This window comes from Amblyomma americanum, chromosome 8, assembly GCF_052857255.1.
Source record: "Amblyomma americanum isolate KBUSLIRL-KWMA chromosome 8, ASM5285725v1, whole genome shotgun sequence".
NCBI lineage: Eukaryota > Metazoa > Arthropoda > Arachnida > Ixodida > Ixodidae > Amblyomma > Amblyomma americanum.
Window position 1 is genome coordinate 34085193 of NC_135504.1, and position 16078 is coordinate 34101270.

Sequence of the window (16078 nt, forward strand, 5' to 3'; positions counted from 1 at the left end):
GCGTCCGTCGGCACGAAGCGGCGTGCGCAAACGCCGAAGTCGACGTTAGGCTTAGGTCAGCCGGCTCGGCCGCTTCCGACGACGCGGAATTCGAAGCGGCTTGCAGCGTATCAAAAGTCGATATTTTCCACGGGCTTAGTCCAGGCACATCCACCGGCACTGCAGAGACTTGCGGTAACGCCGAAGTTGACGGCGATCGGCATTGTCCAGCCGCGTCCACCGGCGATGCTGGCGTCATCAGGGTTTGTTCAGCTGCGTCCACCGGCGAAGCTGTTGTTGGCGAGCTCAGTCCAGCCGCATGCACCGAGGGTACAGCAGCTTGCGGCATCACCGAAGCTGCAGTTCTCGACGATGCAGCGCTCTACTTATTCCATGCGCGTCTCTTTTTGCCGACTGCTTTTCGCGTGCTTGCTTTCAAGCGCGCGTCTCGGGCCATCGTGACACACGGAACAGACACCAGGCAGGCAAATACACGCAAAAGCACGAAATTCGGGGCTTAAAGAAGCGATTCAATAGCCAAAATGTCTACAATAACGATGAGGAAAACGGCAGAACGAAAAATACTAGGAAACAAAGAGGAGCGCGAAAAATGACGGGCGTGCAGGCGAAAGCAGACGACGGGAAGGAGCCGAACAACGCGGCCGCGGGGGGGCAAAGCATGCGTCACGGCCAATCAGAGGGCTGCGCCTCGAGGAGCGCCCGTTTTACCCAATCGGCGGCCGTCTCGCGACGCTTTCCCCCCCTTGCGAACGGGTGCTGATAGCTCCGCTGTGCGAGGGTCTACAGCTTGCCGTAAGGCGCCAAATTGGAGAGCGGGAAACCAGCTTTCAAACGAGACCAAGATGGCGCCGATCGGTTCGCGTCGCGCGGAGCTACGGCAGCTTGAAAATGGGGCAAACCTTCGCGCTTGGCGTTCAATTTCGGCTCACCGACGTTTCTAAATTGCCGTTTTTTTCATACTTTGAGTTGGAATTCAGTGAGTTGGAATTCAGCTAAAATATTTTGTAGAGGCATAGTTGGGACATTAAAGACTTCAAAATCGCAATTTTTGAAAATTGCCATTTTTGACCATTTTTCGCGATTTCAAGACCCGCGTCCCCCCTTAATGAATGGCCGCCTCCATAGAACATTTTCGGAAGTTTTGCTTACATGTGTTTCTCTAGGTCACCGGCTTGTAAATGATGATTAATACTTACATGGTCTGTTCTAAAATGTATTTGGTTATTCTTCACGAAGGAACATCATAGGTTCACTGTGAAATTGGAAAACTGCTTTGAAAAATTTTCTTTTCCATTTACTCCTTTGTGCGCTAACCCTACTTTACCCCTCCCTGTCGGCTCCGGTGTCTGCTAACAGCCCCTATGTTTGCAAACACGGTGTTGTTCTATAGACGATTGTGTCCGTTATGGTAACAGGGCCTCATCTTTTATCTGTGCTGTTGCATTTTGATTCAGTTCGTGGTACACTCTTGACTTGTTTTATATGCAGGAGCCCTTGGTACTCCAGGACACCCGCACTAGCCAGGCAGCACTGCTGGCTGAACTTCAAGGAGAAGTCGGTAAGCCTGAAAAGGATACCCGGGAGAAACTCCGTCTTCTGCTGAAGGATGAAGTGGAAAAAAAGTGAGCACCTTTTCAGCCTGTCTCCTGTTTGAGAAAGCTGTTATTGGTAGACAGTCGATCAGCCGCATCATTGCAAAATGTCATGCTGCACAAGGAATGGGTGAAGGAGCTATTTTCCATGGCTGGCAAGACTGGACCAGTGAGGGGTGTCTGGTTCAGTGGCATGAGGAGCATCAGTTGCACTGCCTTTAGCTCGTGTCGAAGTTACCTCCTTGTAGCTGCAACTGGCCTGGAAACAACAGTGGTGGAATAGTGTGTGCTTGTGTCACATGACTGCCATGCTGGCATTTCATCACGAGCTCATTGCTGCTGGAGCAGTTGTGCCTTGTGTACCATGCATTTTCCTGCTGCTGTATTTGTGCCTTTTAGGGAGTCCGATATGCACATGTGCAGTCCACATACTGTGCATTGTAATGAGCAAATGCTTCATGCCTTTTAACTAGCTTGTGTACAGGGAACTTCCATGCTTGTGTTTAATTTGTGTAATTTATGATATGCCTAATGATTGAATTATGATAGGCATCTTATCACTCAAGTTTAAACCTTGTTCCTCTCATGCGCTTCACTGCTGCTTCTTTGTGTAGTATACAGGACTAAAGAACATTGCGCCATGAGACGTGCTTACTAGTCATGCTTGTGCAGCAGACGACGTCCGGCAGCGATATGACCTTGCAGTTTGTGTTGCACATGTGCATTGTGCCAACCCGTAGAAAATATCAGACCTGCCATTTAAAGGGGTGCCCTTTTAGCTTGAACACCATTTTATTCAACTTGCCTGTCGACCCCCCTTGAACTTACAATTAGTATACAAATTAAACAGCGGCTGGGTATTAACTGTGCTGTGGCGAACACGAATGAGTTCCAACAGAATCGAGCAATAAGTTGCAATGTGTACAAAATTTCAGTCGCCCTTGTGCATTCGCTCTATGGTGCATGTGGCAGTGCCCTCGTAGAAGTCAGAAAAATCGGGGGGGGGGGGGGGTCTGAACTTATGGTCAGTGACTGTAAATAAGTACCATATGTAGCACTGCCTGGAATGAAACCCCTTGCTGCTGACAAGACAACTGACATGAAGTTATGAGTGTTTCGGCCACCAAAACTGCCTTACACAGTCGGAGCTCTTGTTTGGAGTAGTGTGTTTTAAGAGCAAGTTGTTGTTAGGCTGCAAGTGCTTTATCTTGAAACAAGTTCACTAACTCGTGCAGGCACAAGAAGCGTCGTCGGCATCGCAGTTCCTCGTCGTCCTCGTGGTCATCAACATCCACATCAGGAGCGTCGTCACGTTCCTCGTCATCAAGTGGTTACAAACGCCACAGTCGCAGGCATCATCGGTCACGGAGATCTCGTAAGGATCGCAAGGTTTGTAATGGAAAGCATTTTTCTTCCTGTTTTCTGCGCAGTAAAAGTGCTTCAATTCAACCTCCCTCCCTGTTAATCTGGAATTTCGGGTAATTCGAACTGCTAGCGCAGTTGCGAACATTACTTTTTAAGTCAACAGCATCTGATGCTCACCTGTTCGGATGCTACGCTCTCATTGGTTAAGTCGAATGGGCTCCCGGTAGGAGCAGTGTCCAGGTATGACTGGCACGGTAACTAGTTGTCCAGTAGCCTCCTCAGAGCTGAATTGCATGCTGCAGAGTCGCCCACGCAGGTGATTGGAGGGCCCTGTGCTCGAAAAATAGTCCAACCGCATAGTTTCAGTTTCGCTTTTCTGTGCGTCGGGCCAGCTCGTGTTGACAGGCTGCCAGCCGCACATCAGCCAGCAAACAGCCCAGCTGCGCGTCGCGTTGTTTCAGGTGCTGATCAGCATGTCAGTGGCTTTCTTCTTTCCTTTTTTTCTCGCCACTGCGCGTTTTGCTCGTTACCATCCGCGTGTTTCATCAGTCAGTGTGCCATAGCTTTGGGCTCGTCATGCCGTGCGCTGTTTTCCAGTCTAGCCTTGCACAAAATGCTGCTGCTTGTGAGGGGGCTTCTCCAACATTACTGAATTGCATAAGGAAGGATGATGGGGAGATGCTTACCATTTTGGAGTAGTTCTGCTGCAACATTCCCAGCAGCGTGTGCATGCGGTAGAGGATACACTGAAATATAAAAAATAGGCATTGTTGTGCAGTTATCTTGGAAGCAGATGATCATCAAATTACTGTGACGCAAGCATCTCTTGCCAGTTTTTCAGGGTTATTCGAAAGTTCAAACATTCTTTCCGGTCTCTTGGAAGTCTGGATTAGGTATATTTTACTCTATTCTTTGTAGGACGTACCCTCAAAGGTACTAAAGATTGCAAACATATGGTTTTTTCTCAGAACAGAGCTTTGATAAGCCAGAAAAATCACACTAGCAAAAGACTGCAGAATTCTAACTGTGCCGCATCCAGCGAAAGCTTCGCTCACCTTGATCAGCTTTTTGAATGCATTTTTACAGGAGAGCAAGGCAGAGAGGCACCGCAGCTCCAAGAAGAAGCGCAAGTCTCGCGATGGTCGTCGTGCAAACACCACCCCACCTCCTGAAGAAGCTGCTCCAGTTGCTGCTAGCAACACAGTGCCCGGCGGAACTGTTTCTGAGAGCTACTGGAAAGATGAACCTGCCGTGGTGCTTTCGTCGCCCATAGAGGCAGCTGGCTCTAAGGCTGCTCCGTGAGTTCAACTGTGCTTTTGTTTACCACTTCCCCGTGCTCCCAGAAGGCAAATTGGCATGTGTGTGTATTGGGTGCTTTGCTCCTGCCTTTGATAGACACGTGGAAAATGGAAATGAGTGTTTCCAGAAAATTGGATGCTTTGCTTCTGACTTTAATACGGACACGTGGAAAAGGGAAGTGAAAATTTCTAGAGAATAGAAAATTTTCTCGAAATATTTTTTGCTAATTCTACACATATGCATTGCAGTGTTCATTTAGTAATGTGGTCATTTAATCAGTAAAAAAAACTTGTCTGCATAGAAGTGATACTTTGTGAAATTTTAAATTATTATTTCTTATGCATGTTCCAGTGAATTTGTATTTTGCAGCAGTCGGAGTGGGCTTGGATGTTATATGTTAATTGCATTTTTGCAGGCAACGCAGCTCTCTCTCACCGTTATCAAAGAAACTGGCGCATCTTTACGAGGATGAAGACGAGGCCGAGTTGCTGAAGGCCAGCCGTGCAGAAGATGACCAGACCTCACCCAAGGTGACCTTCCTGATGAAATCCAGCCAGGAGATACAGGCGCCACGCCTCTTCAACGTGGACACCAAATCTGCGGCAGCTAGCGCGTCCTACTATGAGCGCAAGGACCGCTCATCGGAGTCTGCGCGGGCCCCGTCAACAGAGTCACCGCCGTCGGCACCGCGCATAGAGTCGGTGGTGAAGCGCACAGAGCCGGTGCCGGCCGAGCGCAAAGGCATCGAATTCAAGTGGAAGGCAGTGAAGAAGCCGCTGCAGCAGGCGAGTGGTGGCGACAGTCACGAAGAAGGCTCAGTTAGTTCGATCGACCACCGCGACGAAGCGCCTTCGCAGCCGTCGCGGGCCGACGAGAAGGCGGCATCCAGTCACGAGGAAGGCTCCATCCACTCTGACTCAGAGCCGGCTAAACGCAAGAAGGACCGCTCCAGTAGCCGTGAGAGCAGCCCCAAGGACGACGACGAAGACCACGGAAAGGGTAAGCGCAAGCTGCGGCGCCGGTCGCGTGCTGACTCCGAGAGCTACTCGTCCTCAGGCCGCTCCAAGTCACCTGTACGCCGGCGCCGCCGGCGGAGTGCAGACCGCTCAGATGACTACTCCTCTGATCGGTCGAGCGTGGCGTCACGGGGCCGGCGCCGCCGCAGCAGCCGTGGCGGGAGAAGCTCGGACAGCTCACGCGACGACTCGCGCCGCCGCCGATATTCGTCTGAGGACTCTCGTGACGGCCGCAGGCGGAGCCGCAGCTACAGCTCGGACTCTGATGGCTCGCACCGGCGCCATTCGCCCATGCGGCGAGGGGGATACCGGCCCTACTACTACAACAACCGCGGCGGCTACTACAAGGGCAACTTCAACAACCGGCGCTACAACAACTACCGTGGTGGCTACCAGAACAACAGATACTTCAGAGGTGGCCGCGGAGGACGCCGCCCGTTCCGCCCATACTACAACAACCGCACCTCTCCACGCTCGTACTACAACAGCGGGAGTGGCTACCAGCGCAGCAGCTACAGCCGAGACCGCCGCTCGGACTCTGAGACCCCGCAAGACCGCTCGTTCTGCCCGCCGTGGAAGAGACGCAACCCTATTGTGAGCCGTGCGCCCGACGCCGAGGAGCTGAAGAAGCTGCGCGAGGCGGCTGCCCAGCGGGCCCAAGAGAAGCAGGAGTTGGCAGCAGCAGAGGGCGGTGCTAGCGGCAGTGGGTCGCAGCAGCGCATCAACAAGGCCACCATCATCCGTAACTGGCTGGACGACGGCGATTCGAGGTCTCCGCCGCGGGGCAGCAGTCCACCCCCTTCGCGCAGGGAGAAGAAAGAGGATGCACCACCACTGCCTCCCCCTCTGCCGACCGATGCCCCGCCGCTCCCTGAAGGCGACTGAAAGCTGTCCTTTCTATTGTCGAGCTTTGTTCACTTCAGTCATGTACAGTCTGTCCCTAGGAGTGAAATCCACGAGGGCCCTCTCATGCAAGGCTCGGGTGACCTTGGCTCATTTCGTTTTTCTCAGTCAGTATCCTGAATATTCTTCATTGCACCATCTTCCCTTGGCTGTTAGCACACCAATGACCCGTTAAAATCCTAAATATGTTGAACTTGTGCTGCATGCAGAAATTGTGGACATTGTTTTTAAGCGAAAGGGCAACGAGGGAAGAGCGATCGATGTTATGTGGTGCGTTTTTTAGTTTTAGTTCGCTACAACTGGAGCCATCATTGTCCTCTCCCTAGACCTGTGTCAGCAAGGCCATGTTCTCTGCTTCCTGCAACCAAATCTTGTCTATATTCCAAGACATTTTGTCATTGTATATAGAACAATAAAAAATGTCTATGTGCAGATGAATGTGTTTTGTGTGGGGAGATTCGGGAGGTAGCATATACGTCTACCATTGACGTATTTGTTGGTTAATGAAATAACCCAACATTTCTGGCCACCTTACAGAGCTGAGCACAAGTGGTTGCTTTACTGTTTTACCCAATTGTGCCACATTTAATATATCCAGGCACATCTATACAGCCTAGAGCATAATGTCACTGTTGAGTACCCGTGGCAAGCCCGTGTTTATCCAGAATGTTTCTTGGGACTTCCAGAAAACATTTGGGATCGGCTGGGACCAGTAAGACCTCAGTTGGTTCTGAAAGTTCCAGTGTTTACTGGCGCATGCATCTAGCTGCACTACAAGCAAAAGATTTTTCACTAATTTGAAGGTGGATTTAAGGACATCTGGAGGTGGCTGTGAGGGGCACTGTCCTATTTGCTTAGTGGATTTCGATGTCATGCATAAAGGGGGTGGAAGCAGTTTTTCGAAACTAAACTTCCCAGTGACAAGCATTCAAAAAGGAGGTTGAGAGCAAAGTGGTCTGGAAAGTTCCGTTTGTGGTTATTTATATAAAATGCCCTGCATGCAGGACAGGATACATTTCACCAGCATGGAAGACTGATGGTTTTTTTTTTGAGAGAGATTTGTGGAACCTACTGCACTTCACAGTAGCAAGACGTCTCGAGAGGTGTGAAAAATCTTTTGGCACATTAATCATGCAGGATGCAAAAATCAGCTGAATGCGGCTTGCAGCAGTGGTACAGGTTGGTCCACAATTGGGCAGAGCGTGTGAGCGTTGTTTGCCTGTGCTCTTCATAGTGCCAGTGTCTCTTGCAGCCGTGCGTTGAAGCAAAGTGGCGCAGGAGCAGAGGGTCTTAGAGGTGGTGCTTTGTGTCATCCGAAATTTGGCTTTAAAGTGCAGCTGCAACGGACGCACTGGCAATCTGAAGAGCACAGCCAGTTCACTCTAAAGGGTGAACGAACCTGTGCATGCTCCGTTAACTCTTGTCAAATGGAAACCACTGCATTCGAATCAATACCGCTGGCTTGAGACTTCACACAGCACACTTGTAGACTGGATTTATGGGTCACATTTGGAGGGGATGGTCCCATTTGAACCATTATTACTGTGTAAGCATTGTATGGCCGTGTTTGTGGTTTTCTATCATCACGATAACGTTCAAATGAATTGAGTTATAAAAAGAATGGTTGCATTAGATCAAAAAAATCTCTGGGAAAATCATGAGGTGCATGTGGGGTAATTAGAGTAAAAAATGCCAAAACGTGGGCGGGGCTGGAGCAAAGTGGCGCCAAATTTGAGAACCTGGAAGTGTGGACGGAGTGAAGCGCGAGTAAAGAGGGGCAGGAGGCATCGATGCTTACATTCCTCCAATGCAGGTGCCGCAGTGATCTCGTAATTTATTTCTTTGATTTTATCCGCAATAAGGTTTGGCATGTTTTTCATATACAATTTCTCGCTTGGGGCAGATGAGGTGCAGGGAGGTGGGGGGCCCTTCATAAATCTGTCCCCGCTTTTTACCCAGTACAAAAAAAAATTTGAGTGTCAACGAGTAGACAAAGCAGTATGCTACCAACTGCTTGCCAAAACAGCTGTACATAATTCCTTTCCTGTCATGACCCTCAAGTGAGGGTTAACAGTAATACTTTCAGTACAGTTGCAGCAGCAAATGGAATTGGTTGAAAGTTCCCTCGGTGATAGAGACTGCCTAAGGATCCATTTGGGCTTAGCAGGTGCTTGTGGCTGCACACCATCAACCAGGCAGCTGTACTCTGTACGCCTGAAAATGCACATCTTGCTTGAAGGTTCAGCTGAAACTGCATCAGCTTCCAGATACTGCTGGGATATCAGATGCTACGATCGGCACAGGAGCACTATGTATTAGTCAACGCTGTCCGGTACAGGACACAGCTTGCAGCCATGCCCATGTTATATATTGCAATCATTCAACTTTGAAAAACTGCATCACTATAGGAATCAATGCTTGACCTCACTATGTTGCCCAGCAGTGACCCCTAAAATCGTGTCCAAAACTCAAAAGCTCTACTTGGCTCAAACCTGCTGCAGTGGGTTAGTGGTTACGGTTGCCACTGCAAAAGTGCTTAAGTGCTATGCTATGTTGGTACACATATAGGCGACTGCTTGACAATGTAGTTGCACAAAATTGCACGTAATGAAACATTACCTGCTACCACATTGAATGCATTAAAGTGAAGAAAGTGCACACCTGACCTGAACTGCATATGCCGAATAACCTTAATGTACCAACTAGAAATAAAGGTGCGTGTCCACAGAGGTCCTGCTGTTGAGGCACTCCTGTAGCCGAAATGTACGTCGTGAAAATGATATTACACCAAACCAACTCCTTCGGTTTGCAGTTCTTACCAGAGCAGCGCAACATTTGGTTAGGGGTGGTGTGGGCTTTGAAATCGCCAAAAACTGTCAAAAATTGATAAATTGTGTCTGCTTGTATGCTGTTCCAAAGTTTAATTGGTGAAATCGAAGGGGAATTACTCTAAAAAATTTGTTTCATGAACCGCAGCGGCTATGCATTGCGGGGAAATGCTCGAACAATGGCAGTTTTTCTCCGTCACGGTTTTCTGTCTAAATATTCAACCTGCAGAGCAGATTTCTTCACGACTCTTGATCTATTTTGACCCCATTTGTTTTGTTTCACTGCTGGACCTCAGTGCAGATCAAGACATTTTGTTTTTCAAATTTGTGAACTTGCATGATCATCACTGACATATGTCAATAGCCACTGCATCGTAAAAATTTAAAATCAAAATTAATGCTAGTGAAAAAAAAACTAAATAGGTATGTTTGCCTGTACCGTGCCAGTAGAAATGCAGTGAATGCTGGACCAGACTTCTGCAACATTTTCTTACTCTGCAGCCTTTTACAAAATTCAGAGGGAAAATATATATTGGATAACAATTTTCTGCACATATAACAAAACCCACGTTGTCCCTTATCCTAGTTGAGCCCCGTTCTGCATACAGAAGTTATCATAAACCTGTGGCATAAAGGTGCTGTGAACAGGGCTGCAAGTAGAATACTCAACCAGCACATACTTCAGCAGCACAAAGAAGCAGCTACATTGCAGCAGTTAACATCCACATAGATGCGGTCCTTAAAACCTCCATCCTCCTCATTAATTACCTTCAGAGATTTGCACCTTAAAAGTGTAGGCCAACTCCCACAGCCGTGGCACAAATTTGCAAACACAAGCATCATATCAGTGTTTGAATGATTTATTTTCATTAAAACCATTTGTAAAATTGGGATCCTAGGTAAAGAAAAAAGAACAAAACTGCAACAATTCCTATAACTTTGGACTGTCTTAAAAGAAAAATAACCGGTGTAGTAGAACACTGTCAGTGTTTGTGTGTGTGTTTGCATGACCATTTAGAACAAAACCTAGTTGCATGTCTCGCTTGTTGAGGAGAGAAAGGTTGTTCCACCTGTGACGCTGCAATCTGCAACCCCGCGCAAAGGTGAGAAGTGCGCGGAAGCTGAAAAATTCAAATAGCGATCACCTAGCAAGGGCATCTCATGCACACTCCATTAAATTAGTCTTTGTACAACCTGGAGTTATCAGGGTGTTGCCAGCATTCCTTGCCTGCCAAAGTCAAAGATGCGGCCACCTGACAGATGTTCAATGGTCTATTTACAAGCGTGTACACGATTGAACGAAACAGGTGGAACACTTTCACTGCAGCATCTTGCTGTTGTTGTTTGAGCCCTGGATGATTGGCCTTGCCCACTCGACGAAATCATCAATCAGCACTGGCCAGGCGCCTGCACAAAAACAAAGTGTCACTAGGAATTCTGCTGCATGCACAGTTCAATGCTCCAAGGTGCAATGAACATGCTTCACCGTCATTTTCAGCACTGTCACCACTATACTTAATTCAAAATGGGCACAGCCCTACTCCTGGAGCAGCAGCTTGCAAAAGCTAACCACCACTGGTTGAACAGAGGCAGCATAAAATGAATCTGCCCATGAACCTCGGCAAGAGTTGAACAGTCGGTGCATGGCATTTTAAGCAAAACAATCCTAGAACCAGCCAGCAGCCAAGTTGCTCAGCTGCTGAGCACAAGTTTAAAAACCCTGACTGTGGCGGCTGTAATTCAGCCGAGGCAAATTGCAAAGGTGCCCATTCACTAAGATTTGGGTGTGTGTTCCCCAGGTGGCCAAAATTAAAGCTGTAGTGCGTCCCAAAGCCCACATTATTCCTTTTCATTATAAAATCCTATAACAAATTAACAATATAATACACAGTATCAACTTGCCTTCCTCATCATAGTTGCTCATGTCGTCTGCAATCATGCCACTGAAATCCAGCAACAGATTCCAAGTGTCCCTAGGTATAGACCTCTTGTGGTGCTCCTAAACAAAAGCATATGGTGTTTTTCAGGTACACATACAAACGATTCAAAGTGACAATGCTACAATATTCAAATTAAAAGTAGGCATACGCATTTACATGGCGACAAAAACTAAACATTTCTAGCTTGCTAAACCACTTCAATCTCGCAAACCACACAGTAGTGGTTAAAAAGGCTCCGATTTCAAATGCTAAACAATAGAACGGCAATATTACAAGCCACAGCACGGTACACAACTGCACCACAAAATATTTGGATACAAATACAATATTTATTTTGCCCAAATGACATCCTGTACAAGTATGGGAATTTAAAATGCAGAAGTCTTCTGTCATGGACTGCCAAAAATACGAGGCCCAAAGGAGGTCAAAGCCACATGCTCTAATTGTCCATACCAAACTGGAAAGCTACAAATGCTAAAATAACAAAGGAAACGCTCTGGGCACTCATCAGACACACAAAGGAGGTCAAAGCCACATGCTCCAATTGTCCACACCAAAAATGCTGCGAGTGCTAAAATAACAAAGGAAGTGTTCTGAGCACTCATCAGAACAGAGGTTCACAATCTTTTGGCTTTGGGGAATCCCAAAGGCTTTCAAAAAAGTGCTGAGCAACACTGAAACTGAGTGGTGTCGTTTCCAACCCTTCCTGTCTGACATGTAAGCAAAAAAGGGCATGCAGGTGCACAGCCTCTCAAAAAATGCCTGAATTCAATAAAAAACCCCAAACTCAATTAACAATGACTGGCTGTATAGCTACAGCGTTTGCTATGAGCAATAACAGTACAATTTGTCCCAAAAGAAAGGTCGAGGTTGAGGCATGCAAGGATATAGGTGCTCGGGGAGCCTAGAAAGCGCTCCAAGGGTTCCACAGCATTCAGTTTGAGAACTCCTGCATTTGATGACAACTCGTTACTCCATAAAAAGCAAATGGCAAGCTTCCAGTCTCTCTTGATGAATTGTTCTTTCTAGCTTCAAGTGATTCCTATTGTCTGCCTGGTGTGTATATCTGTTTCACTGAGTGCCTTCCAGTTATAATTATAGGCATGCTCATCAAATGACACACATAGCAAAGATATTTTCTGCCACTATTTATTACTGCTGCTTTGAAGAACGTTACAGAAAGAGAGAGAAGCACATATTCTTACCTGCAAGAACTGGCACCAAAGATTTAAAAACTTGAACCTCCCAGGAAACACGATGTTCCAGTAGGTTATTGCCATGTCCAGATCTGAAAGATTTAGTTTTTCTTTACACCTAGTCAAATAGCACCACAACAGTCTGCTATGCCAAATGCAACTGCCGTTTGCATGGTAGTATTTGTAAGATACAGGTGTTGGCAGCTGCTTCACAAAGTAGGCTTTCACTTCGCAGCACATTATTCCTTCCACCCCGAGCATATGAAAATGAATGCCTATCTAAGTGCACTATATCGTACTGCATAGAATGCGCAACCATAGCTGAAGTAAAGATCACTGGCTGTCAGTCTGCACTAAAAAAAAGTTAAAATTGCAGTGATATAAGGTTTGGTTGACTGCCTATTCTAGTTCCCTTCTGAGCGCACAAGTTTTACATGTCGATCACACAGTAATTATTATAACACACAGGTCAGTAAAAGAAGCCAAGGTACTTGCAAGTAACAAACTTAAGAGCACAATGAAATGACTTAGAAGCAACAATGGTAGAGAGAGGGTGGGCACATAGTACTTGATATCACAAAGTGAACAAGGCAGGCGCTTGCCAACGCTTCGACAATAAGACTTGTCTTCGTGTGGGCCCAAAGTTGGCAAGCACTCTAAGGCTTTCCCCTCCCCTGTTCACACTGTGATAGAAACAACAAATTATTACTTAACATTAAAAAAAAAAGAACTTTACAGCTTTCACCTCTATCAGAAAACAGAAACAGTGCCATGAAGGAAGGGACGAAGTAGGCAGCAAAAAAAACATGGATGCTGGCTTCGGTACAAGCATAACAAACAGACTTTTAGCAAAGCGCTTACCACCACCGATACCGTATCACGCACTGCCAGTGCTCAAGCGCTGGTTGGTCAAGATGCATCTGGCGTACTGCACCCAGCTCGGCGGCATGTGGCACCACATGGCACCCTCACGGCGATTCAAACTGGTCTTAACGTGGCACACTTTAAAGCTATATCTGCCTTCACAACACCGTTATTGTAGGTGATAATTTAAAACCCCAGCATAGTTTGAACAGCTTAAATTGACGCTACTTTTAACTAACAAGAAACAGGAATTTTTGAACCTCACTCAAGCAGCACCTTGTGCACTTGAATGGTCCTAGGGGGCGGGTCTAGATGGGTGGGTGGACAGAAAACAGATGGACAAATTTTGCAAAAGGGAAGTGAAAATTCCATTAAATGCATTCCTGAATTAATAATGCACCTTAACAAAGAGCACCTGAACTACACAACATTCACTGCACATTGTTCTCTGCATCGACCACTGTGCGCACACATTTCCAGCAGCGCTGGGCTCTATGCTGCACCAAAAACTGACACCCTACCGCAGCTCGTGTTTTGCAGCTCATATTGAACATGATAGTACATACATTAAGCACAGTATGCTCTAATAATTTGCAAGTTTTTTTCTAGTTTATGTTACTTCTTGTTGTATGTTCCTTGTATGCAGTAAAGATCTTTTAAGCAGCAAGCTTCACAAACGCAACAAAAATCCTGCCTATAAAGGGCCTCTCGAAGGGAACAGTAGAGTCTATAGCTTTCTCACCTACTGCACTTAAAGGAACCGTGAAATGATTTTCATAGTCATATTATAATGCAACAAACCTACAGAAGTGATCTTTTTGAATATATGAATGAAATACAAAAGCTCGGCATGGACCTTACAACTTAAAAATATTTTTTAAAAATTGCTGCTCACAACCGATTAGGGCTACACTTCACGGTGGCTCAGTGGTTATGGCGCTCGGCTGCTGACCCGGCAGGCGCGGGTTTGATCCCAGCCACAGCACAAGTACTGTGTGATTTCAGTGCACTTTAAAAAACCCCAGGTGGTCGAAATTTCCGGAGCCCTTCACTATGACGTCCTTCACAGCCTTAGTCGTTTTGGGATGTTAAACCCCTATAAACTATATTAAACCAAATCTCACCCTTTCGTATGGTATGTGGTATTTAACATCCTGAAGCAACTCTGGCTATAAGGGCAGCGTGGTGGAGAGCTCTGGATTAATTTTGACCACCTGGGGATCATTAACATGCACCACCATCGCACAGCATATGGGCGGCTATTGCGTTTCACCTTCATGCAAATGTGACCGCCGCGGCCAGAATTGAACCTGGGACCTCTGCCTCAGTAGCAGAGCGCCCTAACACTGAGCTACCACAGCAGGTATTTTCACCATTTCAAAATGACCAGGCATGGAATAGCAGGACATAATGTTGCCTTTTCCACACATTTGAAATTCCACACCCCCTGTGCAACTGCTGTTGAAGAACATGGTACATTTACAATCTTTAATTGGTTATAACATGGGCACCTCGACCCTTTAACATCTAGTATTACTGTGAGATATTTGGGATAAACTGTATACAGCGAAGTGAAATGACATTAGAGCCCAGAAAAAACGGCCACCTTGAATCACCCCTCATCTGAGTGTATTCATCACTATTGTGTTCCAACTCACAACACAGCCATTTCAATATGAAGTGGCCACAATATAACAATGACAACGTTATGAAGACACAAAAGAAGCAGCCTAAACAAGAGTAAGGTCAAGGAAAATGAATTGACCACAAAGCACATACCAAGGCCCTTTTGTCCCGGGTTCTTCGCGTAATTGAAAGTGAAATTGTAGAAATCCTTGAACTTGAGCGGCTCCTTAAGCTCAGGCTCGAGCGTTGACAGCTTTGCTTTTAACTTCTCTACGCTGTCACATCTGCAAGGAGTAGGAAGCTATGTTAACGAAATCGCGGAACGACAAGCAAAGCGCTAATCAGCAGGCGTATACAAGCAGTGATAACCACTCCTTACCCCAACTCGGCCATGCCGTTCGTGAATTCGTCTTTCGTGAATTCGCACTGGGCGACGGCTTTGAATTTCCACGCGATTATCAGCACCAGTTTACTCTCCGGACTCAAACCGAGATCGTCAAGAAAACGAACAATCCCATCCACCGTCATCTTGTCTGGCTCGTGAGGATCTGCGGACAACAGGGGCAAGTGGTAATGCTTCTTGTGACCAAAGCGTTCAGTAGTACACACAACGTGAAACTGCGTTTTAGACTGCGCCAGGGACATTATGGAAGGACTGCAAATGCACTACGCGTCAGCACAACTGATGGGGGTCAAGCCACGTCCAAACGGGAGGAGCAATTAGCAGCTGTACGGCAACAAATCAAAACATGATGTTTTCCAGACTCTGCCCCAAAATTTGGGATTTGTAGCAGCAGACACCGAAGTGTTAAGCCTAACCGGCTGATCGTGACCAATTGCACAAACAAGCAATTTTCTCGTTATACCATCACATTTGAGGACATCTGTCATTACCTTTGTACTTGTTGAACAAATGCTCAAGCTTTTTCCTGTCGACTGATCCCTTGGGCTCCCTGTAGTACATGTCTGGATTTTGAAAAAAATTATCCGACGCCACATCGAGTTTCCAATCGTGCTGTGTTAGGCAGTAGATGGCCGTCTTCTCCCCGGTCTGTGTGAAGGCGATGAACTGTTTAACTTTCTCCCTTTGAGATGATTTCAATTTATGCTGCAAAGAACAAGAGCATTGACGAGTAACGCGACATTATTTGACTTTTCAGGTACTGCCAGCTAAACTCATGAAAAAAGAAAAAACTATTAGCTTTCCTACCATTTTCGGCCATTCAGACTCCGCTACCTGCAGTGCGCATGCGCCAGGCAGCTTCGGCCCAGCTGATAGCTTGGTGCCCGAGCCGAGAGCTTTAACGTGAAGTTATTGCTCACCTGCTGCCTTCAGAATTGTTATGCTCCACTGCAAGGACTTACGGTCCTTTAAATGTTGGTATTGAGTGGGGCTGAAAAAAACATAATTTACTCTTTCTCTCTATCTTCCGGAAGAGGCAAGGAGGC

At 46.8% G+C, this 16078-nt stretch overlaps 2 protein-coding genes across 2 annotated transcripts; one reads left to right on the forward strand and one right to left on the reverse strand.

Annotated features, from left to right (window-relative positions):
- Nucleotides 1–1465: 1465 nt before the first annotated feature.
- LOC144101287 (uncharacterized) lies at nt 1466–6607 on the forward strand. Its single transcript, XM_077634384.1, has 4 exons — nt 1466–1622; nt 2828–2981; nt 4044–4255; nt 4672–6607. The coding sequence occupies exons 1-4, from the start codon at nt 1483–1485 to the stop codon at nt 6155–6157; spliced, it is 1992 nt and encodes a 663-aa protein (XP_077490510.1). The 5' UTR covers nt 1466–1482; the 3' UTR covers nt 6158–6607.
- Nucleotides 6608–9847: 3240 nt separating this feature from the next.
- On the reverse strand, nt 9848–15998 carry LOC144101288 (DCN1-like protein 1). The gene is made up of 7 exons (XM_077634385.1): nt 15840–15998; nt 15524–15737; nt 15009–15177; nt 14783–14913; nt 12149–12231; nt 10906–11002; nt 9848–10410 (listed from the first exon to the last, which is right to left on the reverse strand). The coding sequence occupies exons 1-7, from the start codon at nt 15840–15842 to the stop codon at nt 10322–10324; spliced, it is 786 nt and encodes a 261-aa protein (XP_077490511.1). The 5' UTR covers nt 15843–15998; the 3' UTR covers nt 9848–10321.
- Nucleotides 15999–16078: the final 80 nt, after the last annotated feature.